The sequence below is a fragment of the Oxyura jamaicensis genome, chromosome 2 (assembly GCF_011077185.1).
Source record: "Oxyura jamaicensis isolate SHBP4307 breed ruddy duck chromosome 2, BPBGC_Ojam_1.0, whole genome shotgun sequence".
NCBI lineage: Eukaryota > Metazoa > Chordata > Aves > Anseriformes > Anatidae > Oxyura > Oxyura jamaicensis.
In genome coordinates this window covers 53,517,737-53,543,646 of record NC_048894.1, presented here as the reverse complement: position 1 = coordinate 53,543,646, position 25,910 = coordinate 53,517,737, and the positions used below count along the sequence as shown (strand labels likewise).

The window sequence follows — 25,910 nt, the reverse complement described above, 5'->3', positions numbered from 1 at the left end:
GCAGTTGTTTTCAACAGGTTAATAATAAAATGTGTTTGCGGAAAAGATGACCTTTAAGAAAAAGGGCTTTATTGAATTTGATCTTTTCCCATAAGTCATCTTCTAACTTACATACGTGTTAAGAAGGCAGCGCATTTCTATATTGGAAAGAGCTGAGTGAGAGAAAATACCTGGTGCATTTTGTGTAAGGAAAGACCTCTGAATGAAGTGACGTTCACTTTCTTTATCAGTTTAAAAGAAGCAGAATCTAAATCCACATTTTTCAAAGACTTCATTTTTGATTAAAAAAACAACAACAACAAACAAACCACAAAACAACTATGTTCAATGTAGATTTGCAAGCAACCTGAGCTGCTATTTAAGATGCATTTCCTTTAGTGTTTCTGTATTAGTAGCTTGTCTCTTCTGTTAAAATTGCCGCCTTTAAATAAGGAGTTGTCCTGTGTCCAATGCATTTTGAACAAAGATTGTAGAAAATTAGACAGTTGATCAATTGTCTTGAGTTTTTATTAATTAATATTCAGCATCTGTGGGAATATATCGTATGGATTGCTGCTCCAAGTACAAACTTATGTACAGTTACTAAAGTAAATTTGAGTCATCTGCTATGGAAGGAGGAGCTTTAGAAATTTGATTCAATTGGGCATCGCATCTTAATGAAATTGTATTATTTCCATTCCATGTTGGACTGTCAGATTTCAGTCAGCTGTTTGTTCGTACTTGTATCAACCAGTGAAAATTTTGATTTAAAGCTTCCTCAGAAACAAAGAGTTAAAGGAAGCATTAAATAAATGTTCTGTTGTGTCCCAGTGCAGCATGTGAAATTTCATCTGTTTAGATAAGATTTCTGGGGGCTTGCTGTTGCGCTTGGTCTGAATGTCTAGTTGTAACCGTTGGCACCTGAGTTTAAATTTTTGCCCTCTAGTAAAGTCACTTAGTTCCACGTAGTGAGGTACTGCGCTAACAGACTTTTTTTTTCTTGCTTCCTAGACTTTGGATTTTTGAAAACAAACTCTTCTACATCTGCACAACCTACAACAAGCACAGTGGTTTATACTAGGCCTGCAATAACAAATTTTTCTGCAGGTAAAGAGACTTCTAAACAAGCATCATACTGGCAGTCTGATACCTGTGACCCTTCTCTGCAAAACAAAGACATAGACAACAAATGTGTAACTTGTCAAGCTACTAAAGCATCAACAGTTGAGAGTACGAAACAGACAATAAGTTCAAGTCAATGTGACACCTCAAAGCCAACAGCGCCCCCAGCAGGGATGCTGGGCTTTGGAGACAAATTCAAAACTGTACCTGGAACGTGGGATTGTGATACATGTCTTGTCCAAAACAAACCGGAAGCTACAAAATGTATAGCATGTGAGACACCGAAACCTGGAACGGGAGTAATGCCTGCTCTGACATTACCAGTGGTTGCAGACAGCTCAGTTACAGTGACATCCTCATCAAGCAGCACTGACACAACAGTCACTCTGGGCTTTGGAGACAAATTTAAGAAGCCGAAAGGCTCTTGGGACTGTACAGTATGCCTTGTATCAAATAAGACAGAAGATAACAAATGTGTAGCGTGTCAGTCTGAGAAACCAGGTATGGTACTTTTTTTCCTGTTGTTTCCACCTTAGCCTCTGTGAGTCTTGTACAGAATAAAAGTACATAGCATATATAGAATATTTTAAGCAACATGATTCCCAGATACAGTTGATGGGTTAGTGGCTGTCTGCAGGATTGGTTTACAGGCCCTTCAGAGGTCTCAGCCCAGGTTCCAGCCCGCCGCATAAATTGAACTGATTGTGAAATGTATTAGTACAGAACTGGATCAACAGAAATACGCCCTGCCTTGCAGCTAGTGAGGGAAGATGGCTGAACTGGGTGACTTAATTTAAAAACAACATAATTTTTCACTGGTGAAAAATGAGAACTCCATAGAAAGAGATAAAAATTACTGTGTTTTTCTCTTTCAAAAAAATAAGTAAAAAATAATTACAAATATAGCCAAAATGCCTCTACTCACCATTTGTATGTAATTGAGGGGAGATGCAAAGCCAGATTTCAAGACGGTGTAGTCTTAACCAGTCTTATGCTAAAGCAGAGATATGCCTATGAAGGTCAGTGGTAGGCTTCATGGAAGTGAGTAACCCACTGGGTAACTTGTTCAGGGCAGTACTGGGTTGTTTCCCATTGTGTGTGACTGTAATTGATTTTGAGCGTGATTGTATTGTCTTTAAAATACAATTCTAATTTTAACTTTGACTCTAAACGTCATTTAATATGCCATTACATCAAAAAACACCTTTGCAAATATATCCTGGAAGAAACAAATTAAGATGGACTAGTTTGGGCTTTGTAATCATCCTGTACAGTAAGACTGAAATTTCATGAGGTAAGATAATGGATTTCAGACAGAGTTGATTCTCTTGGACTTCCAACCTCTGAGTGGTCAGTTGGCATCTTTGTCGGAGACTCTTGCCATTGCAAGGAGGAATTTTGGAAATGAGGGTTTTACTGTGATCACGGTGCAGTGAATTGCATGGTTATGTTGCACTTGCCAAGGGGAAGAGCAATGCAATTAAGACTAGGATAAAAGTTTTCTGCACGTGCCATGAAAGGGAAGACCCATTCTTATCTTTCCTGTTTTGAATTTGAAGCGTTATCTTCTGCTTCTCTCTTAAAAGGCACCCTCAGTGGTTTAAAACTGTAGGGGTGAATGTGACAACGTGATGAAGTTTTCTGTTGGGTTGCAGCATTAAGGGATGTCTCTTCCTTTACAGGGGCTAAAAATCAGAAGGAAAGCATTGCCTGTCAGGCCTCTTTATGGAGGTTGTGCTGTTGTCTTCAAAGCAGCAGAAGCTTGTGTGCTGAACAGAGTTGTGTGTTGTTTGGAAGCTTTGAGTTCCACTTTGTTTTTTTCTTTGTTCCTTTGTGGGTTTTTGATGGCTTTTATTTTTTTCTGTGGGGGGTTGCAGAGTAGTTTTGAACATTTCTGTGGGATTTGATAAACCAAATTTAAAAGTTAATGTTTGTTTTATAGTTCATGTTCAAACAGGATGGTTAACTATCTTGTTTGTGTCATAGAGGGTCCAACACCTGTGACCAGTAGCAGTGCATCTGCATTTTCTGCTCCTTCTGGGGAATTTCTGGATTTAGACAAATTCAAGAAGCCTGAAGGAAGCTGGGATTGCGAGACCTGCTTGGTTCAAAACAAAGCAGAGGCCACAAAATGTGTAGCCTGTGAAAGTGCAAAGCCAGGCACCAAAGCAGAGCTCAAAGGTAATACTTATGATTACAATGAGGATGCGTATTCTGTGATTTATTTTTTGTCTTGCTCTGATTTTTTTTTTAAATTTTCTTACTTTTAAAGCATAATTATTTTTTCCTTTGAGGTGTGGCAAAATTGTTTATTTTTCCTGTAGGAATATTGCCTAGATAAGATAACATCTGTTTCCACACTTTTCCCCAAGAATAAATTTATCCTTTTTAGAGAAAAGCTTTCATTAATGACATGCTTGTTCTTTACATGCCCTACATGTTGTTCATTTGGAGTTCAGACTAAAAACATGATCTTTCAAATAAGTTTGTATACTTTTTAAAGCCAGGTGGTGGACAGAAAACACAATTGTGAAAAGGTTTATGTAGAGAGGAAGCATGGGGTTTTCTTGTTTGTTTTACTGTTTGGTTGGTTGTCTTTTAAACAGTTTGACTGGGTACTGTACTTCATGTACTGTAGGTACACCATGGCTTATAAACTTGACATTCACTTATTTCTGCAGGTTTTGGTACTGCTACTGCGTCCACAAATACTGCCTTGCCATCATTTACCTTTGGTGTTCAGTCGTCATCATCCTCTGAGTCTTCTCATACATCAGATAGCACGGGAAGTTTTAAATTTGGCGAACAAGGGGGCTTCAAGTTTGGCATTGCCTCTGAATCTGCATCCTCCAACAGTGTGGTTGGGGGATTTAAGTTTCCTAGTACTCCAGGGGACTTCAAATTTGGAGTTTCATCCTCACTATCTAAATCAGAAGAGAGTAAAAAAGAAGGAAAAAATAACAGTTTTACCTTTGGCCTTCCATCTACAAGTAGTCAGGCTCCTTCAACGTTTCGGTTCGGGGCAGCGAGCCTGGGACAACAGGAAAAGAAAGAGGAACCAGTATTGGGAGGTTTTGCTTTTGGTACAAGTTCTGCTACTTCCATGGTTGCCAACGAGAATAAAACTGGAGTCAGTGGCTTCACTTTTGGAACTGTTGGAGAAAAGGAGGTTGTATTGTCGTCTTTTGCATTTAAGAAGCCAGATGAGAAGAAAGATGAAGCTCCTTCAACAAAGGGAGGCTTCTCCTTTGGCAGTGCAGAGTCTGCAGCTGCCTCACAGTTTGTTTTGGGAAGGACAGAAGAGAAGCAGGATTCAGTCACTTCTGCTGCTCCGTTAGTTTTTGGAAAGAAAGCTGACACTGAAGAGCCAAAGGCACAGCCTATCTTTTCAGTTGGGAAGTCCGAGCATACAAAAGAAGAGAGCACAGCAAAACCTATATTCAACTTCAGTTTCGTTAAACCATCAGAGAAGGAACCTGAGCAAGCAAAGCCAGCTTTTTCGTTTGGGGTCCAAACCAGTACTTCAGGTAAACAGAGTATCTTTTGTCTTCATTTGTCTGCTTATGTCCACCAAATAAGACCTCTGAACCATACTAGAAAAAATCTGTGAGATTTGATATGTTCATGTACTAGAGCTTTAGAAAAGGTTTAATTCCTATATGCAGCATGTCTTGTGTTCTGGTTATTGATATGTACACAATTAGCAGCAATTCCTTTTTTGATCTCAGTGAGTTTTTACACTAGGTTTAGACAAAAAATTGAGACACCTTAAAGAACCTGTCCTGCATCTCATACAAGCGCAGAAGTTGTACTGTCTCAATGCTAGCAGTACAGTTGGTGGTAAAAGCTTTAGTATGGTGAAATACAGTCCTCACACAAGCATTTTTCAGAGAAAAAAAGAGATGAGGATCTTGTTCCCATGTACTTGCAACTATGCTACAGAGTGTACTGCTGTTACTCTACTGCTACAAAGGTCCAAAAACACAGATCTGTATTCCTTTAATTTGCTAAAAGACCGCAGTAGAGGATTTAAGTTTTTATTGATGATCACTGTGGAAAAATTCTAATTGTTAAATGTCATTTTTATGACTTATCATCCACGGGTTAGAGTACGGAATTCAGTATTAATTCCAGAAGTGGTAAGAGAAAGGACATTAGCTAGTAATACTGAACAAAAGCAGTGTTTAGGGCTATGCTGATTTTAATCACAGCATTCTTATAGTTAGTCTGTTACTGAGCAGATACGTTTTGGGGAGATTTAGTGGCAGGGGAGGTGTGTGTGTGTTTGTTTGCTTCCCCTTCTAATAAAAGGTCTGGGGTTTGGTTTAGTCAGGAAAATTTGATGAGACACCTTGTGTAAAAGGAAATGTTAACCATCATTTTTCAACATGGTGTAGTCCCTTAGAAGTGTCATAGATGAAGAGGGGCCATAAATGATGGGGGAAAAAGTTATTGGGAAATTGAGAGCAGGATCACATTCAGTAATGAGAGAGCAGCAGCTTAGGGAAAGCTGATGAATGACTTCAACAGATAGTTCTATTTTAAGTGTAAAACAACACTCAGTACTTTATAATGGTGGTCTTAACACAGATTTCTTCTCCATGGCTCCTAAAAGCACATCTTGAAGGCATTCAAGTGCAGTGAACTTAAGCTGTAAGAGTTGGGCTGGTAAGCTTGGCCTGATTTAAAGCTGTAGGCACAGGGCTTTAATTTCGAAACAGGCTACAAAAGGAACTGTACCACTGTGCTTTTCAGTGCTCCATTTAGCAAAGCCATAGAACTGTTGCAGGGAATTGATGTTGTTCTTGTAAGAGCACCTGAAAGGTATTTTTGTTTGAAGAGTTCAGAGGTACTGGCTAACACTGGTTCAGATAATTACAGCCAACTCTTGGTGTTTGTGACCAGTAAAGCCTCTGGACTGCAGAGGCTTGTTCGTCACAATTCTTCCACTCCTTTAATTGTGGATGGCAGCAATCAGCATATTAAATCTGGATCTGACGGAATCACCAGTACCTGGAGAGTAACTGAGGTGTCATTCAGGATTGCTGTTTGTACAGTGATTGAAACGGAGTCTGCTGTACTTCCTTTGGCATTTTGCAGTGGCTCATGTTGGGTTCTTCCTCTCAGATCAAGGAGCACCAAAACCATCCTTCAGCTTTTTGAGCTCTGGTTCCTCCAGCACGGCCATACCCACCACTTCAGCCAACAGCAGCAGTGTGTTCGGCAGTGTCAGCTCTTCCTCAAACCCTACGCCGGTCCCTGCTCCCTTTGTGTTTGGACAAGCCAGCAACACTGTGAGCAGCTCCACGTTTGGCAATTCTGCAGAATCTACGACGTCTCAGTCGTTTGGCTTCTCCCAAGAAAACAAACCAGCAACCACATCTTCCAGCACTGGTGTAGCCGTTGCTCCGTTTGTCTTCGGTTCAGGAGGCAGCAGTAGCAATGCAGCAAATCCTGGATTTACCTTTGGAGCCACAACCACGTCAAGTTCAACAGGTACATTTAAAAAGATGTTTTTCTCATTTTTGCCATTAGATAGTGGACCAGGGAAAAACGTTAACACTTGGGGCTCAGATTTTCACAGATGGTCTGGGAAATACAGGTTAGAAATGAACTGGTATTGTTCTGTGCGATGGACAGCCCTTTACTGGATTTTAATTTATTTGGGTACTTTTCCCCATGAGAAAGATAGTTTCCCTCTTCTCAGTATCGGTCCAGTGTTTAAGGTTAGAAGTCACTTAATTTTACAGCTTCCCTAATTTTTCCCTCCCATACCTAAATCATGTGTTGTAAATAACATCAAGCTTTGCCATGTCTGTCCTTTGTAAGTACTTATAAACATAGTATCTGTACACACAATTGCTACTTTCTAAGGAGTGGCTTCTAATGAGCATAATAGCAAGTGTTTCAGGTGTCTGCCAAGTCACTGAAGACAGAATAGAGAATCTAAAGTTTCTTCATGTTCTAAATGCATTACTCCCACTGAAGTCCAGCATGAATTTAGCAGTGTAACGCTGGACTAAAGCTGCTAAATAATGGGTATTCCTGCTAGCTTAGCAATTGTTGGAGATAGATGTAGTATCTTCCTTACAGGTTCAGTTCTATTTTGATCTAATGTTGTCATTCATGGAAATTAAATGTACGTTCTTTTTTGTATATCACATTCAGAGAGAGAGCAATCCTAAATTACAGCCATAAGCAGATCAACTTAACCTGCACATTAAGCCATCTTTCAAAAATCATCAGAAAATATTTTTTTGTTCCAATGCAGAAGCCTTCATGTCTGTATTAACTGCTACCATTTATGTTTTTCTTCTTGGAAAGAAAAACAGCCAGCCATTCCAAGTTACAGCACAGTAGATGGTATTTTCCTTTGCCTGATGGCTGCTTAAATTACATTCCAATTAATAATGCTGTTTAAAATGTGCCTTTTTGCTTAGCAGATGTGCTGTATGTTCAAAGTCACTGTTCAGTCATGTATCTTCGTTTCATTATTTCTGCTGGCCTTGAAGAACCAAAACAGCTAATTGAATGAGCTTGTTATCTGCTATAGGAAGGGACAGAATTGCTCTACTAAACTGAGTTTTTCATGATAGTCAGATTCCTGCAAGCACGATTTGGCCTCCAGAATTGATAATGGTAAACACTTGGACAGGGAAGGGGCGCAGTTGGTGACTAGAATGAAAATACGGCTCCAAATAGATGAGGAGCTGTATTTTGAACCTTTATATATGTATTTTATATGCTAATTTATGTATTTTAATGTTCTATGTATATATATTCTTTATAAGTGATATATACAGCTCTTAGTAAATATAAATTAACATGTACTGTTTGTGGGAGTTTGTTTCTAGAACATGAATGGCTAAGACAGTAATTTGAGCCTAGACAGCCAATGTGTTTGAGATGAATATTGTCCGACTGTTGTTAACATGCACCTGTTCTCGTAAGTAACGTGAAAAGCAGCAAGTCCAGATATGACTGAGGTAGTATTTGTTGTTTTACGTACTTAGCTGTAAACATTAAGATCTATCGCAAATATTTGAAGTATTCCTTTACCAGACCAGGAAAATGTGATGCTTAGAGTCATTCTGTAACAAAAACAAACAAACAAACAAAAAAAGCCCTGCATATACTGAAATTTCTCTTCTGTTCCCTGAGGGTTGTCCTCTTCGTTTGTGTTTGGCTCTGGGTCTTCAGCACCTGCTGCTGGCCCAGCATTTGGTGCCAGTCAGCCACCAGCATTTGGCCAGAGCCAGGGGTCCAGCCAGCCAAACACTCCGAGTTTTGGATCGCTGTCGACAACATTGTTTTCAGCGGGCTCTCAGCCTGCTCCTCCTGCCTTCGGCTCTGTGACGAGCAGTACTCAGCCCCCTGTGTTCGGACAGCAAGCGAGCCAACAGCCAGGTTTTGGCTCTGGTACCTCCAGCGCTGGTGAGTGCTGACCATTCTCTAACTTTTTTGGTCTCAGAGTCGTTTGTTTGTTTGTTTGTTTCCATGAAGTGCATCTTAGCTGTGGAGTAAGAAGACTTCTGCCTTCTGTGTGTGCTTAGCTGTAAGAATTAACCTCCGTAAAAATAACGGGCACAGGGCTGAGTAATTTGCATCTCATTCCTGACCGTCGAAGATGTGCTGTAGGTGTGCCAGCTTCACCGTAAGTCCCACACGAGACTGAGCAAATGCGGAGGTTGCAACCCCACCACTAATTATTGGCTTTTATTTTCTTGACAAAAAATAGCGAATAAAATGAAGCGCTGAAACATGCAGTTTTCACTGACAAGGTTGTACAAACCAGAATGGCAGAAGCACTGCAAACTGGTTATTTTTGGATTTGCTACAGAGAAGTTCTTATTTTTTTGGCTTTGTTAACAGGCTTTGGTGACTTGGATCGGGGGCTTGCTTGTGTGAGATATGTTGCCAGAATTAGTCTTAAGCACATGTGGGTTTAGGCTTTATTTAAAGTTCTTTTTACTAATGAAATATGAAATACATATTGGGGGGAATGATCCTTATACTTTAAGTGTAAGAAGGTGTTGTTCCCCACTAGGAATTATTGAAAATAAGAAAATAAACTACCACCAGACTGCCAGAATAGACATATTAGATAGCATGACATCAGGCACAGAAAGAGAAAAAGCCTCGTTCCTCTGTTTTACAAAATAGCCTCCATTAGTAACCTACATTTGTACTTACCAGTAATAAGTTGGCACGTGTTACTCTATTATTATTTTAAGTATGAGGTTAAAGATAAAGATCCCCATGTTTTGTCTGTTACTTTGATAGGATTTTTTTTAAGATTAGGTGCTGTGTCTCCCAGATTTGTGACATTAACACAGCAGTTTGTTTAAATAGCAAATCTACGTGATTCAGTGCTGCTACTTAAGGCTTCGTTAATAAACTTCAGTGTACATAGGTATAAACCTAATGGAGGTGCAGAAATTAGCTAGCAATTCATTAGCGGTGTCCTAGCAATGTTAGTTAAGAATCCTGTTATGATTCTCTGCTGAGGTGAATGATTTTTTCTAAGCATTGTTCCCGTTGTAATCTAGCATTTCTGGTAAACCTCCCTCCCACCCCGAACTTTGTCATCTTGAGTGAGCTTTAAGAAACATTTCTTAGATACAGGGGGAGGAATGCGAGGATGGAAAGGATGAACTCGAATTACAACTTTCTTGTTCTCTTCTGCTTCCACCCCACCTTCCCAGGTCCTGTGTTCCAGTTTGGAAGTAACACCTCTAATTTCAATTTTCCAAATAACCCAGGAGTATTCACTTTTGGTGCAAATCCTACTGCACCAACAGCATCGGCACAGCCTTCTGGCTCTTCCGGATTTTCATTCAGCCAGCCTCCAGCCTTTACAGTGGGGTAAGAGACCATATCAGAATTTCGCTTGAGCTTTGGGTAATATCGGTGGACTGACTGTGTGCAGCCTCTACTGCTGTTAAATCGTGAGGTATTCAGATGAACCTTGGAATTTGGTGTAAATTTGGGATCCTTCCTTGATGTATTAGCGTGACTGGCTAACTAAGCGACGGTAGTTGTAAAGGAGACTAGTTCTCAGAAATATCACGCATCAACGTATGTGCAATTTTCTTGTTCTTGAAAAATAGAATCCGTATTTAGCCATTATGCTGCTACTTACCTGCTGAATAAGAGAGATTTAATTGCTTTTGGTTTCTGGAACTCTCCTCCTGTTCGTCATATGCTGTTTGTTGCCAGCTGCTAACTAGAGAGCCAGACGATAGAACAGTTGTTCTGGAATATCTACTCAGTGCTGCTACTGAATTTTCAGCTACACTGTCCTAAACTCTGAACTACTAATTTCTTTTGATAGGACTAATGGAAAAAATATTTTCTCTGCCTCTGGATCTTCGGTTTCTGGTCGGAAGATAAAGACTGCAGTTAGACGTAGAAAATAATCGGCTCGTACATAAAGCAACTTTCAAAGCAGCTGCTACCCTGCATTGTTCAGTTGTTGGGATCATACCTCATGCTGGGATAGCTGAAGTCAGATCTGCCTAAAGGAGTGTAAAGCTCTGCTGCCCCTTCCTACCCTCCCTCATTTAGTTCTTTTGTAATGAGTAGAGTTGGCAACAGAGCCCTTCTCAAGCGAAACTATTTTAGAATCCGGCAAGTTCTCTTTCACGGACTCGGCATGGTCCGGCTATAGACATGAGTATAGCCTGCACAGCGAATGGCTTGTACAATACCTCTTCATCTGCACCACTATGTGCGCTCATCCGCGTTTACTGACGCCTCAAAATTGTAATTATACCAGTGAGGGATTCTGTATAGAGTAGAGAATGTTTTAATGAATGATTTCTATGCTGAGTTTGTGCTGGTGTATGTGTGAAGTGAGTGAGTTTGGGTGTATTGTGCACTAAAATTTTCTGATAGAGAAAGACTGAATTAAGAATGATCCATGCTAAGGACTTGTTAGATCTGTAGTTCTCCATTTAATAACTATATATGCTATTTCTATATTTTCATTCTTACAGCCCTTTATCACATCTCACCTTTGTTATTTTATTATTGAAACGTGTAAATAAGTTTTGTTTCTCTATGTACTTTTTTGGCATAACAGATCTGTGAAATTGAAATTTTAATTTTGTGTGTTACGGCCATTTTTGTTTAGTATTGTCTCAGATTTTATGTAAATCCCATTATTCAAAGTTGCCTAAATCCATTTAGAAAATCTTTAAAATTGGGAATTCTTAAAGTAAGTTTATTGGCTTTTCTGATCCATTTTTGTTTGGACCAAAAACCAGTATTGTACAAAGTATTAAGTATATATTTTTATATTTACTGAAATGGACTGTGGTGACTTTGGATAATAAGGAAAAGTTTAATATTAAAGCCATGTTTATTACAGTATAATTAACATGTTAAACCCTGGGATAAATGCCATCAATAAAAACTATAAAATATTGTCTGGCAGTTGTAATTCCACATGAAGGCAGCTGGAGTTAGAACTGCACAAACCAATGCACACAGCCTGAGTTGAGTGGTAGTACGCGCTTTCTGCAACCTCTGCTTTTTGACAGGGACCTTGGCACTCATCTTAAACTGTCTCGATGTAAAGAGTTTTGGGGTAGACTTGCATAAAGCCCCACATCTGACAGCTGCGTAGCTACAATGGTTGCAGATAACTTTTAGAGTTTCTCACAACCACACAAAAAAGTGATCTTACGAACATTCACCAGCATTCTAATTGGAAAAGATGAAGCATACCTAATTGTAAATGGATAACATGTTTTCTGCATGTGTATAGGAGTGAGAAAAGCTTCTTAGAGAACAGACATTCTAGTGAAAGGAGAGAGAATGCTCATGTTTGTTTGAGGACTACAGCTGAACTTCCAGTAAACCACAGCACACGGTTTGTGGTTGAGATCCTATCACTTGCTGCAGCTAGAACTGAAAGGTCCCCTTCTGTCTTGTAGCACGAAGGGAGAAAAGCCTTAGAATAGTTGCATAAGCTTTAAGCATCTTCCCCTAATGCTGCTTTGTATTTCTACAGCTGCCAGTGTTACGAAATAAGGTACTTTTCTAACCCCCCACTAGACTTGACAGGAAGACAAACTTTCACTTCTGGGAGTCTTACAGAATGCATGGAACTCAAATCAGTATTTCTATGCGTAGAAGACGTTTAGCAACTGGGATTTAAAACCATACCTATAAGCTACTATTCAGGTGGTCACCTCTTACCCCGAAGAAGCTGTGGAAGAGTAACAGGCAATTAGGTATTTCCTTATGTCTAAATCTGAGAAGTGCCACACTCTTCCCTACTACATACTCAGCCTACCATTAGAAAAAGGGGGTCTTTTCAAGGGAACATACGTGAGTCAAACTAAAAGTTCAAATTTACAACAGTACACTGTATACACCTTTCCCTGAACAAGTCTGGTGTTTTTTCTTTCAAGTTTTTCTTTACCTGCTACAGGAGGGGTAGCGTTTTCTAACAGGGTAGGGCGATACTGTCCCTTAAAACCTGAAGCATTAGCAATAACCTCTACGCAACTGTTTTGCTCCCCAGGCCCATCTTAAAGCCCAGTTTCTATGTCACCACTCCAGGAAGGGGACTAAAACTTCCTTTGGCATTCATACTGAGAGTGTGAGTAGGCAACACACACCCACAAAAACATTACCCAGAAAAACATTACCCAGAGGCAGAAAAAGTTACCTTAATAAACACAAGAATACCATTTGTTAACTCAGAAACATTAATATTCTGCATTTTTAAAGTTTATTTCACCTGAAGAGATAGAAACAAGAATCCATAAAAATAATTCTACCACCCAAGACTGAAGGCATGGTAAGAGCCAATACGAAGAACAGCCTCGGAGGAACAGACAAAAACTGGGCATTGGAAGAACTAACTCTTACTAAAATAGGAGTAAAATGTCAACATTGTGGTATATAGTCCTTTCCAAGATACTAAATGACATCAGAACAAATTACCAGAGCTATGTAATCATGCAAAATATTAGGCTTTTTTTATTCAGTAGTTGTTATTCTGAATATACAAACAATTAGCCAGAATATAAAGTGAACATAACCAGTATTTGTACTCCTGTGGATTTATACCCGTGACACGCATTTCAGTTATTTTCTGCATGCTCCTGAAACTCATTCCATTGTTTCGCTTGGTATTATTATATGCAAGAAAGAGATGAGTGCTTTCATTCCAACCAGAAGCAGATGATGTGGTAGTGTTCAGAGCTCCAAAATTATATACATGCCAAGTCACTAACACTGCAGTGTAACATAGCCTTCCCAAAGAAAAAGCAGCTACTGTTTCACCTCTTCATTAGCTTTGACACATGAAATAATGACAATGCTTACAATAATCATGCAAAAAAAAAAACTTGTCACATCAATGGTCAGATAAAATACTTTTAAGAGGTGAGGAAATGTGCTCTGTGAAGTAAGAAACACTGCACATCTGGCAATTTAATTAACATGATTTGCCTTACTGTCTAATACTGCAGTTCCCTTCCCCTCAGACAGTTTGTGATACAACTCGGGCAACTGCTTGGAAAACAACATTTTCTAGTTACCTGCCAACACCTAAAACTGTAGGAACATTTCTTTTGAGGTGGAATATTTCTCTGTATCTGCTTTCCCTAGACTGACAAACAGAACAGCACCTTGCTGCAGTCAGCAGTACAGCTGTTTACTTCCCTGTCAATCTAAGCTTAATACTTCAGATTTAAGGAGTATAGTTTCTCTCAAACTTCTTTGGCATTTGTGAAAACTCCAATACTTTGAAGGTAGCTGCTGGCACCATACTGGAGCAACCCATTTCCTTTATCTTCTGAATCATTCTGCTTTAATTTGGGCAAAAGATTCTGATGGTCATCTCAATTTCAGTTTTGGGGTAGGTCTTTGTTTCTTTTCGGGGTGGTGCTCAAAAAAACAGTCTGGAAATCCATCTTCTTCTAGCATCATCTGATCCCATTTCTTCTTACCACAATAGTTCCTGCTACAATATCATAGGCTGTTCTGTTGTGCTGAAAAAACAGCAGTGTAATGAATGCAGGAAAAAAGGAAGCAATAGAAAAATTCTTGATCAAAGCTCTTATTGTAGACCTGAAATGAAAATAAAACATTTGTTGCCTTATTTTGACTTTTCTGCTTAGATGACTAGTTAGCCAGCCTTCAGTTTAGTGCCTCAGTTTTTGTATAGCATTAAAAAAATAATCCAGAATTTAGAAGAGATTGTTTTACCACCTAACTTGGAGAATATTCGTGATTGCCAAAAAAGTTCTCAGATTTTGTGATTTAAGAATTACTCAGTCTAGTTACTGCAGAAGCCAATAATAAAACGGGCATTTCCTTCTTAAATCGGGTGCTTTCCGCAACATTACCCTGAAAGCAGCATAGGCTAAGCACACTTACGTTGTCATGCTGACATTTGAGGAAGGAATGACTAGCACACGGCTGGGAGCAACGAGTACAGATGTATCACACGTCACAACTCGCAGTCCAAGTAAGAATTTCCCTGGGGTGGCTCCTCCCGCTCCCCAAATACAGATTATCTGCAAAAGAAAAGTTTGTTCGATTCCACACAGCACAGTGCTGTTGATCAGTTTTGCAAGCTTGGTCTTCATCACGTTTCACTACATGAAAGTTACACAGCTTCACGTAACCCAAAATAAAGAGGATTTTAAAGTGGATTTACTTCATTGGCCAATGATAATAGAATTAATTTTTTTAATTTATTCAAGAACTCACAACTGTTAATTACAGAAGTTAATATTTATGAGTAATTACCTCATAGAAGCAGACTAATAACCTGTAGATGAGAGCTACTACCATCATTTTCTGCAAGTCTTCCATGGATGTATCCTCATCTATTTCTTCTATTATGTAATGCATAGCAAATTTAGAGATGTCCCTGTTCAAAATAAGACAACTTTAGGGGAAAACACAACAAAAGACTGAACTTATTTGACCCTGCTCCCAGTTCTGGTGTTTAATACTAGAATTCACTCCTTTAGTTCTGGTATTAAAAAGCTCCTCAACTTCTTGATACTAAGGAAGCCATTTAAATCCCAAACACTAGGTTTCCTTCCAAGTTTCTGCTGAGTTTGTTTCATCTTTTTCTTAAGAAAAAAGTCATTCTTTGTTACCACTTTTGCGATACGGTGTGCTATGTAGCAAGCTGCAGAATTGTTCTGAAAATTCTCACACTTCTTGAGAGGTACACAAAGGATTCTGCAATCACCTAATTCTGCACAAATGGAATGGATGCAAGTCACTTCATTATGGGGAGGAAAAAAAATAAAAGCACTCATAAATGCCTGGGAAAATTTGCAAGCCACTCCAGGAAAGCAAAGGAGCCTTATCTCCCTTTGCGTGACCAGGAATGATTTGTCACTCTCCAGTCTCTACAGCTTTCACCGTGCGCTCCTAGATGCAGGCACGCTGATGGACAACTGGAAGTTTTCAACTTAAGCAATTGCAGCCTTCAGCTATTTGCCCTAACAAATCTATGCGAAGCATCCATTTGGAGTCAACTGTGTATTTTCACGACCCTACAGATTTAACATTATCACCCAGTAGTGGCATGGACACGCTCCCGATGCAGAGTTAGACAAGGACTCGTCACCTACTGCTGATCATCTGGGTGAGAATTACCACTTACACAGAGAAGTGCAGTCCCACTGCAGAACAGTCTGTATCTGCACTACTTGCTCTCCTCTTTAGTCAGACTTCAGGATCAAAAAAGGTAGGGGACTGAGAAAATGACAGCATGTCACAACCTGCATTTCCCTATTTTTATTTTTGCCCGTGAGGATGTACTTTTTCCTGAGAACTCCTCAGCCTCACCTCCAGCAAACATCTCACCAAGAGGGAGGAAAAAAAAGAACATTTTCCTGAAGTTACTTATTAGCAAGAGCAAAGAGGTTGCTGAAGTCGTAGTATTGAACATATTATAAATTAATTCAGAAAGTAAGAGATGCCTTCTCTTTCCATCACCTCCACTACTTTGCAGAAGCAGTGCCCACAGTTCTCCAACTTCCCAGGACTTCATTTTGCATCATTTTCAGCCTACTAAAACCAAACCAGAAATACAAGCTGTCAGGTAGGAGTTGGAGATTTTGGCAGCTGAATAGCACTGAGAGTTTAGCAGTTTATTTGAACAATAAACACTAATAACTTACACTGACATACTGATTGCTTGGGATTTAACCCTCTTCCACACGCCCTTCAAGCATCAGTTTAACCTAGGTGCAAGATGTTTTCTGTACATTATCAGTTTGCATTCCGTCAACAGTGAGGAGAAACTCTTTTAGCAGAAAACTTGGATCCAGAAATGTAATTGTACTTGTACTCCAAGCTCTGATCTCCTAACCAGACTCAAATATTTGATTTACACCAACCAAAGTGGAGGAACGAAGGGAGCTATGTGATAAGAAATCTACTGTTAAAGAGGCAGATAGTCTCTGAGGTAAGCACGAGGACTTTCAGCCTAGCATATAGCTGATGCACATGATGCTTAATCATTCATTTCTTTTTTATTAAAGAAATCCAACTTATGTTGGACTACAACTACAGCATGGTATCATGCCTAGCAACTTTGCTGCCTTTGAAAAGTAGATACATATTTGACTTGCATGATCTGAAATAATGTTTAGAAGCATTTAAAAGAACACTTTTCACCAATAGTTTTTCTCTGACATTTTTAAAGGGCTTAAAATATCTTGCTCATTCCCTCAAAAACCAAGACTACAAGTGTAATCTATCCCTAATAAAGGAGCTTGTGAGCCTATGAAAATAAACTAGTACAAATTCTCTTCGCGCCCCCCCCCCCCACCCAGACAGTATTTAAGAAGTTAACCTAGCGGTGCTTTTTCCTCAGCTTTTGCCCGTTGCAAAGTGCCAACCATACCACGACACCTCCAAGAGCTTAAGGCTGTGTGTAACAAGGTTGTTCTACTTACTTTATCCCACTGAGGTGCATAATACTTAAAACAATGGTCGCCTTGATAAAGAACAGAATAAAGAAATCCACCATCTCTGCTATGAACCTGTGGGCCAGTGAAGGGATAATGAACTCCCGACCTGTAAGAGAAACAGTTAACGTGACCCAGATTGGACTGCTCTAAATGAAGAGTTTATTGCCTGTTGGCTGAATCTCACTATGCCAAGATTTTCATCTTGGCTCACATCAAGAACATCTACGAAATCTATCAATCAGAAATTATCTGAATTATTTAAGAGAGCCTTCTGAAATTAAATCAAGCTCTTTCAGAACTCAGAGTCCCCTTATAACGAGGATTACCAGCAAAATCCCACCCCTCTAAAAAGCTGAAGCAGACTGAAGATGTATCAATTTTTGCATTCTTTTGTTTAAGAGAGCCTCACATAGAACTAATTTCAGTAAATCTGAGAGTTCAGATCTAAGAAAGATTCATATAACCACTTAGCAAGCCTCTGGCCTGTACCAAGTACCAGCTCTCAAAGAAAAACGCAGCCTGTTTTGTCTCACGTCGGACCCAGGAACAGGAGCCAATTACAGTATTAATCACACCTGACCATAAACATTCCTACAGACTGCTTATTAGAACAAAACACAACAGCTGCCCTACAATCACCCAGAAAATATAACCCATTTCTTGGTGTAATTGGCCAAAGGCAGGCAGGGGCAAAATGAGTATTCAGTTACAAACTTTTGCTGCTACCACCACCTCAGACAGCTAAAGCAAAGGAAACAAGGTTTACCTTCACAAGTTTCCAAAGAGCACTGTTGCACTCATTAAATAATTAAAAAAAAATAAGTTCACCTGAACCCATCCACCATTTGGTACCTCCCAAATTCCAGTAGTTACCATTCTGGTAATTCTGCATTGATGCTGTCGAATAGTGATTTACTCACGTAAACAATGCTAAAAGAGATCCACTTCTCATTGTCAAAGCACACCCAGGTCCATCAAGGTACCAGACTCAACAGCCGAATGAGAATGAAGCTGAGTGTTTGGGGCATGGAAGAAGTACTCAAACCCTATCAAACTCCATGATGTTGAGAAACCTCGGCAGCCCTCAACTCTGGCATATGTCCACCACAGCAACCTTGTATTAAGCTCGTCGTTAAGGGGGGGTCACACTAGTCAAGCAGACAGCGTGACAGGGCAGCCGAGGCTCCAGCACGCTTTTTGTTCTGCTGTTCCCAGCGTAAGAGCAGTAATCTCCTACAGTAGGGCAGGGAGGGGCAAGGGGACAAAGCGTCTTAAATTGTGATTACAATCCAAACAAAGCTTGCTACTGCCCAGAGTGCAATTAATACGGGTGTTCTGACACTCATCTGCGGGCAGACGGAGCTGGAAGAGGCAGTCATCAGCTCCACTTTTTGGCAGCCCCATTTAAGATCTGCAACACTAGCAGAAGCTGTCACATATTCCAGCTTACGTAAGCATGCTGGGCTGTCACCTACAGGGGCACCGGGATGGAAACGTGTCCAGTCCTGCCAAGCCTGCTGCGGGGACAATAATCTGCAGCAGAAAAGGAGATGTAATCGCTTTAGCTGTTCCAGATACATCATCCGTTTGCAACCTGGAGCCAGGGCACCAGCACAACAGTCTGTGCAGTTGTATGGTTATCGCTGTATCACACAGAGACTGCTCCTAGGAAGGCCGGGTGCTGCAACAATATTTAGCATTCACAATAGCTCTGCTCAGCAGCATAAAGTGCTATTCGTGCCTCAAAACGCCTTCAGCATACAGAATTCGTTGCTGAAGAACAGTGTAAAATAGCAAGAACTGTTTCAGGCTGGACTGCCCATATCAATGTCCTCTCCAATGACTGGCAACATCTGTTCACAAGCAATCTATAGTTGCAAATCAGAGTGCCATTAAAGAAAATACTACTTTGCGCTACATCCTTGTTTAAATAAAAAACAAGTTTAAAAGCTAGACTCCCTTCCCTTTAACAGGGAGGAAATGCAAATGAAAGTGCTCTCCTCTCCTGCCCAGACAACGAGCTTACAAAAACGTTGCAGCATCTCGGTAAAGCTGCACTTTGCCCCGCAGAGAGGCGATCTGCCTTTTCTCCAAAGCCCTTCGGCGGTCGTTACTTGATGGCTTTTCACCATTACTCAAGGTAACGCAAAACACCCCTGGATCGTCGCTGGATGCTCCCCGGCTGGCGAGGAAACACCTGCGTGCTGCGCAGCTCCTCCGGGACCGACCAGCGCGGTGCTGTACCCCGCAGGAGCGCCAGCAGCAGCAGCAGCAGCAGCAGCAGCAGAGCTCCACGCGCTCCTCGACCACGTCCAGCCGCCGCGGGCTGCCGGCCACCCCACGCCCTGCCGCTGGCCTCTGGAGCGCATGCACCTATCTAATGACGCTGAAGCAGAGAAGTAAAAAATCCCATCTGAGCACAAAGACCCCGCTCAAACAAGCCGCTAACGTTAGCTAAGCCCGCATCACTCAAGCTTGAAAAGCCAGCTGCTTCGCACACAGCTACAAAGACCCCCCGTCACCTCACGACTCCCCCGGCCTCCTTCCCGACGGGGAACCCGAGCACGAAGGGGCGGCCCCCCCCCCCCCCCCCCCCCCCCTCACCTGCCGGCCTCCCCGCCGGCTCCCTGGGGGCCGTGCCGGTGCCGGGGGCAGCCCGGGGCGGAGGGCCGGGCCTGCCTCCCGCTGCCTGCGGCCAGGCGGGGGCGGCGGGGGCCAGGAGGTAGAAGGGGCTGTAGTAGGCGGCGGCGGCGGCCCCCCCCGGGGCGGCGGAGGCAGGGGGCTGCGGGGCGGCGGTGCCCGCGGCGGAGGCGGCGAGGAGCGCGGGCAGCCCGCTGTGCCAGCTGAGGTAGCCGCAGTACGAGTCCCACAGCCACTGGTGCACCCGCCGCGCGTACTCCGCCGCGCTCAGCGCCTTCGCCTCCGCGGCCGCTGCCGGAGGGGAATGAGGAGGAGAGGGGGGCGGCTCCGTGGGGCTCCCCCCGGCGCTGCCGCTCCGCTCCCAGCCGGCCGGCGGGCACCCATCGCGGGCGGCGCGGTCCGGGCCGCCGCCGGCCTCCGCCATCTTGTCCGCCCCCTCCGGCACTGAGCGCCCCGCCCGGCGCGCAGGCGCCAAGGCACCGCCGCGCCCGTCCCGCCCCGAGAGGGAGGTGCGGCGGGCGGCCAGGTCAACCCGCGGGGCGGGGAGGTGATGGTACCCTGTACTCTGCTCTGGTGAGGCCGCACCTCGAGTACTGGGTTCAGCTTTGGGCCCCTCACTACAAGAAAGACATCGAGGCTCTGGAATGTGTCCAGAGAAGGGCTACGAAGCTGGTGAAGGGCCTGGAACACAAGTCCTGTGAGGAGCAGCTGAGGGAACTGGGGCTCAGTTCAGTCTGGAGAAGAGGAGGCTCAGGACAGACCTTATTGCTCTCTGCAACTACCTGAAAGGAAGGTGTGGGGAGCTGGGGGTCGGCCTCTGCTCACAGGTAACTAGCGATAGGACTAGAGGGAATGGCCTCAAGTTGCACCAGGGGAGGTTCAGGTTGGAAATTAGGAGACATTTCTTCTCAGAAAGAGGAGTCAGGCATTGGGACGGGTTGCCCAGGGAGGTGGTGGCGTCACCATCCCTGGGGGTGTTTAAGGAAGGTTGGACCTGGTGCTTAGGGACATGGTTTAGTGTGTGACATTGGTGGTAGGGTCATGGTTGGACCAGATGATCCGGAAGGTCTTTTCCAACCTTAATGATTCTGTGATTCTATGATAGCGATACATGCTGTAGTCACAGAGAGTTTCCCATTTTTTAACACTGCACATTGGACACCTGACAAGAAAAAAAAATAATAATAAACCTCTCTCAGTCTATATCCCCATGAAACCCCTACTCATTTAAGAGCTGAGGTAGTTTCTGTGGTGTGAGTCTCTGGTATAGGTGAGCTGAGGTGAATTGACAGAGTGCTTGACAAACATCCTGTACTACCTTGATGTAAATCATATGTTCTGGAACTCATTTTGTAGATAGGGTTCTAATGGCATGTGTTCTGTAACGTAGACCTGGGCAAAATCAGTAGCCGATTTGGGTAATACAGTGAGTTTTCTTTTCTCCCTACTTCTGTGTCCTTTCTCTTGTGAGCAGAGTCAGAAAGGAGAATGATCTTGGGTAGTTCATTGTACTGGTTGATGAAAGTGGTTGAGTGCTTTGACAGTTAAATATCCTCTTGTCTAGAAAAGAGAGTTAGGCAAGAGGAAACCTTTTGAAAGGGAGGTAAACACCTAAAAGGAGATATTGCAGCTTTTAGGAGGAATCTGGAAAGGAATCTTAAGCTCTTTCCATGTGGGTAAGTGCTGAAAAGCCCAAGCTATCACTTTTGAGTGGGAAGCCTTTTATAATCAACTGGAAGTAACAGAGCACTGGTTTGCTATAAATCTAGCTATTAGGAGCTACAGCAGTGCTTCTTTGTTCATTTTTGAACAAAGCATCTTGTTCTCAAGGCAAGGTCTTAACCAGTTTTTAAAACCAAGGGTTTGCTGAAGCATTCATCTGGATGTATGGAAAAGTTCTTTGCCTGGGGGATTCAGATCACATCTGCCTCACCTTAAAGTGTCCTAGTAATAGGAGAGTAACAGGACTCTATTTTAAAGAGTCCTTGGATGAGAACTGGTGGCCATTAATCAGCAGCAACCTCTTGTCATTACAAAGCAGCTAATTGTGAAGAGGAACTTCATGCTATGTAAGCATGTTTGCCTATTTATGTATAGAGTAAAATTAAACACAAATCTTGGTTATAGAGATTCTTCACTACTGAAACTGCAGAGTCTCAACAGAGTGAGAACTCTACCCCTTGTTGGGTTAAGCTAGGTACAAAACATTAAACTTGAACAGAAAAACAAGTGTATGCATTTAGCTAAGTAGAAAGTAAAACACTATATATTTAATTGTAGAGGAATCTACTGCACAGCTGTCCCCTGAATTAAATCAGTTTAGCCTTTCACTGTGAAACCAGGCTGTCATGTCCAACTGAGGATTTTGGAGGGGAGATTGGCTCTCAAGCTGCCATGGTCTGCTGAGACATTTTCTTTCCAACATGCAGCTTCAGTTGTGATACATACAGATACCAGTATCCTCATGGTCACATTTAATAAAAATAAAAACATAACAAATTAGACAGAGGAAAAAAGGAACTTTTCCACTTTCATCTTAGGATGTGTAGGTTTCCAGTGTGGTTGCCTGTTTAGCAGTATTGTCTGTTAAGAGTTGTGTACAAATTATTTTATTTGCCTTTTACCTTGACCTGGTTTGAACGAAGAACAATCAGAAAAGAGCTTTACTCAGGAGTCTGGGAAAAAATTATAGCGGTGCCACTGGGAAGCCTTATCAGTTGCTTAATTACCCAACAGCACGTTCTTTATTGTGCCCAGCGAGGAAGTACGAGCCTGCCTCCACTGAAGCAGCATTGGCTGGGTGGAGCTAGAAGTTTGGAGAGGAAAAGTCTTTGTTGGCTGGTGGTACTCAGGTCAGGTCCTTGGCATGCAGCAGGAGTCTGGCAAGAAGGGTTAAGCCCATAAAGTCACCACAGAGTTTGGGACAGTGAAGTAGAGTGTTGTCTATGCTATGAAAATTTGGCACTCAAAAAGATTTTTTCAGGATTAATTCAACCAGAAGGAGGGAGCAGGCTCTTGTTTTCTGGTAGCCAGGATATTCTTTGGGGTGTGCTACTTGTGATTGTCATCTAATGACAGGAACGGGCTCAGAGCACCTCCAGCAGGGGCAGTGAATCTGCCTGAGATGTCCTTGGTAACTGCTCTGCCTGCTAGCACGTCATGTAGTCAAGTGCACCTTAGCTCCAGTTGTCTGTGACAAAAAGTGGCAGCCCCTTCCACGCTTTAGGATAGCGTGGAAGGAGAGTGCATGAAGGGGGAATGCTGAGCTGAGACCCTGACGGATTTCAGAGGGACAGGTGTTTCTAGGAAGGAAATATGACGCACAGATCTATGAAGATGCATATAGTACAGTATAGTGAAGGGACACATGCAGATCCAGAAACACCAAGGACCCAAAAAATAGTAAGAACTATGAGTAAGAGCTATGGCACTGGGAAGCCTTGACAAATAAATACCTAATTCCCTAGGACACTGACAAGATTTCTGGTTTTCAAATGCAGACTTGAAATAACTTTCCTTTTAATCTTCAATAGCTCTGCTAAATATTAGTTTTAAGTTCAATCAGGTATTTTTATTGAGATGTGCTTTAGTGGAAGTCTGCTTAGTGGTGTTCATAAACAAGCTTAGATTAATCTTTCATAATGAGTAGATGGTTTTTCTTCTTCCTTATTCATCCCACTCAAGCCTTCTCCTTGTACCGAGATGATCATTTTAAAATCAGAGCAGTCTTTCAGTGTCTTAACAGTGACTTTTAGAGAGTAGGGTTTCCCAGTTCTTGTCGCACGGTGTACACGGCCCCTGCAGATGCTGTTTTCATGGCCGGTCAGTTTGCGATTGCCAGGGCCTCAGCTGGTTTCCGCCATCTGGTGGATGCATGGAGTCACTGCCTCGGTGCCTCTAGTTCCCACTAATCCTCAGTAAGCGCTATTCTGATAGCTAAGCGACTGTCACAGACCCACGGACTGGCTGGGGACGGAAGGGACCTCTGGAGGCCATCTGGTCACCCAGCTCAGGCAGGGCCACCTCGGGCAGGCTCCCAGCACCATGGCTTCTGAGTACCTCCACGGAGGGAGGCTCCATAACCTCCTTGGGCAACCTGCACCCCGGCTCTGCCTCCCTGGAAGCGAAGCATTGCTTCCTGATGCTCAGAGGGAGCCTCCTGTGTTTCACTCTGTGCCCTGGCCCTGTGTGACGGAACGTATTCAGCCTCACCTGTGCTGAACTGAGGGGAAAGATCACGTCCCTCCATGTGCTGGCAATACATTGCCCTGCTCTGTGGCAAGGGCACGGTGCTGGCTCATGTTCAGCGTGGTGTCCACCGGGACCCCACGGCCTTTTTTCTGCCAGGCTGGTCTACACAGATGGCCTGGTGCTGGGGGCTGCTCCTCCCCGGGCACACGACTTGGCACTTGCCCTTGCTGCACTCCATGAGGCTCTGTTTAAGGTTCTGTTTTGGAAAGTATGAGATCTGTGGAAACTTCTCAGAGGGAAAATGCTTTTTATGTTTGAACATGGTTAAAATCTCCTGCTCTTTTTTATGTATTTTACCGCTGATTCACAGCCTGGTGATTATCTGACCCACGCAGGTTTATAAAAATGAATGGGTTGATCACACCAGACACATTTGTTCTTTAAAAAATATATGCACCAAAGTTACAGTTTTCTATTTTTGACAGATTTAGAGCACAAGCACAGTTTTAGAGCAGTGCAGAACTGATACAGAACAAGCCGAAATAAGCGGCATATCTTGTGTGAGGGCATGCAGTAACAAGAAGTGACCGACAGAACATTAGGGCTGCCCAGCGTTTAGCCGTTCACTCCTTGCTGGAGTCAGCCATTAAACACACGTGATTATTTCTAACTCAAGGCATACTTGATTTTTCAGAAAAGGGGCTTTTAACATCTACTTGTACACAAATTCACGTAGGGTAGAACCAGAGCCTTGGATTTATTTTGTTCATGTAGCGTTCCTTTTTATTTTTGAAGACATGTTGCAGAGAACAGTCCAATCTACTGAAAACGTGTGGCAAATATTTTCCGTGAGGATCGGAGCTGACAGACCATGGTCACAGATTTGTATCCCATGGCTGACTATGCGAACTGGATAAAAGGTGTTTGCGTATTTACAACGTCTGTCTCCCATTCCACTTTTCTGGTGTCTAACACTGCGTGATCTCATTAGCCTTTTCTCCAGTTGCCAGCAATTACCTTTATGCCTTCTGCCTTATCTTTTAAAGCCATGCTCTCTGACCAAGTTCTAAGGTGTGTTCAGGCTGTCAGGCACACAGTGTTGCTGCATGAGACTTCCTCCTGGTAGCAAACCAGTCAGAAGTTGTTGTTTGGGTCTTGAACGCTGCGGAGTGTGAGCGTTAGTGAGAAGGCCTAGCCCCAAGGGAGTTTGCTTTCAGATGTTTAACAGAAGACTCAGGCAGGTCAACCAGCCATCACACAGCTTGTTTGGGAGGGGGTAGTTAAATCCTTCTCAAGAACTAAAGGAATTAGTCTGCGTAGTATGGCAGAGCTGTCTCACCACCTTCTGTTTATCATCAAACCTTTGGTACTCGTTTTGTATCACACCTGCAAGGCACTATGTGGCTTCCTGTCTTTGCAAAATGACTTCGTCCCTATTTGAGGCTGGATGAACACAGAGTCAGTATTTCAGGTCAGAAAGCTCCAGAACGAGATTATTTTATGGAGCAAATTATGATTTCAAGATTAAACAATCTTTCAACGATCCTATTATCATGACAAGTATGCAGTGCCCCTTTTTAAGATATGAAGCACATCCAAGTGACACGTGGAGTGGGCCGCTTGTGGAATTTGTTAACACAGGAGGGACACATCCACGGCCACAAAGGGAAACAATGGGAAAAGCAAAAAATAGAATGCAAACCTTATAAACTTGCACCAGGTCACGATCATCTCCCTAGCCTTAATATCCAGAAAAGACAGGTGTACCTAAAAATGAGAATCAGACAAGCTGGATTCTGTGGTTGTCATTGAAGTCATATGCACGAAATTCCAGGTTTATCTGCTAGCCTGCAGGATACCCACTGTCCACTGCCCGGTGGATTGTGGCAGCAGAAGTGACGATGTTTAATGAGACGGGAGGAGGAGCTACTTGTTCTTGGTTAAGCCTTTGAGGCAGCATTTAAGAAGGGGAAAGCATATAGGAGAAAGAGTACAACACAGCAAGCTCTGAACAAC

General features: G+C 42.5%; 2 protein-coding genes across 2 annotated transcripts in view; one reads left to right on the top strand and one right to left on the bottom strand.

Moving 5' to 3' along the window:
- NUP153 (nucleoporin 153) overlaps nucleotides 1-11,530 on the top strand; it is a 41,913-nt gene extending 30,383 nt beyond the window's left edge. The window contains exons 16-22 of the mRNA XM_035316137.1: nucleotides 991-1,602; nucleotides 3,088-3,282; nucleotides 3,783-4,628; nucleotides 6,229-6,597; nucleotides 8,263-8,535; nucleotides 9,807-9,966; nucleotides 10,436-11,530. Of these exons, the coding sequence (XP_035172028.1) occupies nucleotides 991-1,602; nucleotides 3,088-3,282; nucleotides 3,783-4,628; nucleotides 6,229-6,597; nucleotides 8,263-8,535; nucleotides 9,807-9,966; nucleotides 10,436-10,520 (2,540 nt within the window). The 3' untranslated portion in view covers nucleotides 10,521-11,530. The remainder of the gene's footprint in view (nucleotides 1-990; nucleotides 1,603-3,087; nucleotides 3,283-3,782; nucleotides 4,629-6,228; nucleotides 6,598-8,262; nucleotides 8,536-9,806; nucleotides 9,967-10,435) is intronic.
- Nucleotides 11,531-12,841: 1,311 nt separating this feature from the next.
- FAM8A1 (family with sequence similarity 8 member A1) lies at nucleotides 12,842-20,127 on the bottom strand. Its single transcript, XM_035316136.1, has 5 exons — nucleotides 19,668-20,127; nucleotides 17,049-17,169; nucleotides 14,875-14,998; nucleotides 14,500-14,639; nucleotides 12,842-14,190 (listed from the first exon to the last, which is right to left on the bottom strand). Exons 1-5 carry the CDS (start codon nucleotides 20,125-20,127, stop codon nucleotides 14,046-14,048), a joined length of 990 nt encoding a protein of 329 aa, XP_035172027.1. The 3' UTR covers nucleotides 12,842-14,045.
- Nucleotides 20,128-25,910: the final 5,783 nt, after the last annotated feature.

What these genes read in the sequence shown, in the direction of transcription:
- FAM8A1 (XM_035316136.1), bottom strand. Translation starts at nt 20,127, where the DNA reads ATGGCGGAGGCCGGCGGCGGCCCGGACCGCGCCGCCCGCGATGGGTGC. An exon ending in TATTAGTCTGCTTCTATGAG is followed by an intron (nt 14,640 to 14,874) that starts GTAATTACTCAT and finishes TTTCTTTTGCAG; the next exon opens with ATAATCTGTATTTGGGGAGC. An exon ending in TCAAATGTCAGCATGACAAC is followed by an intron (nt 14,191 to 14,499) that starts GTAAGTGTGCTT and finishes TTTTCATTTCAG; the next exon opens with GTCTACAATAAGAGCTTTGA.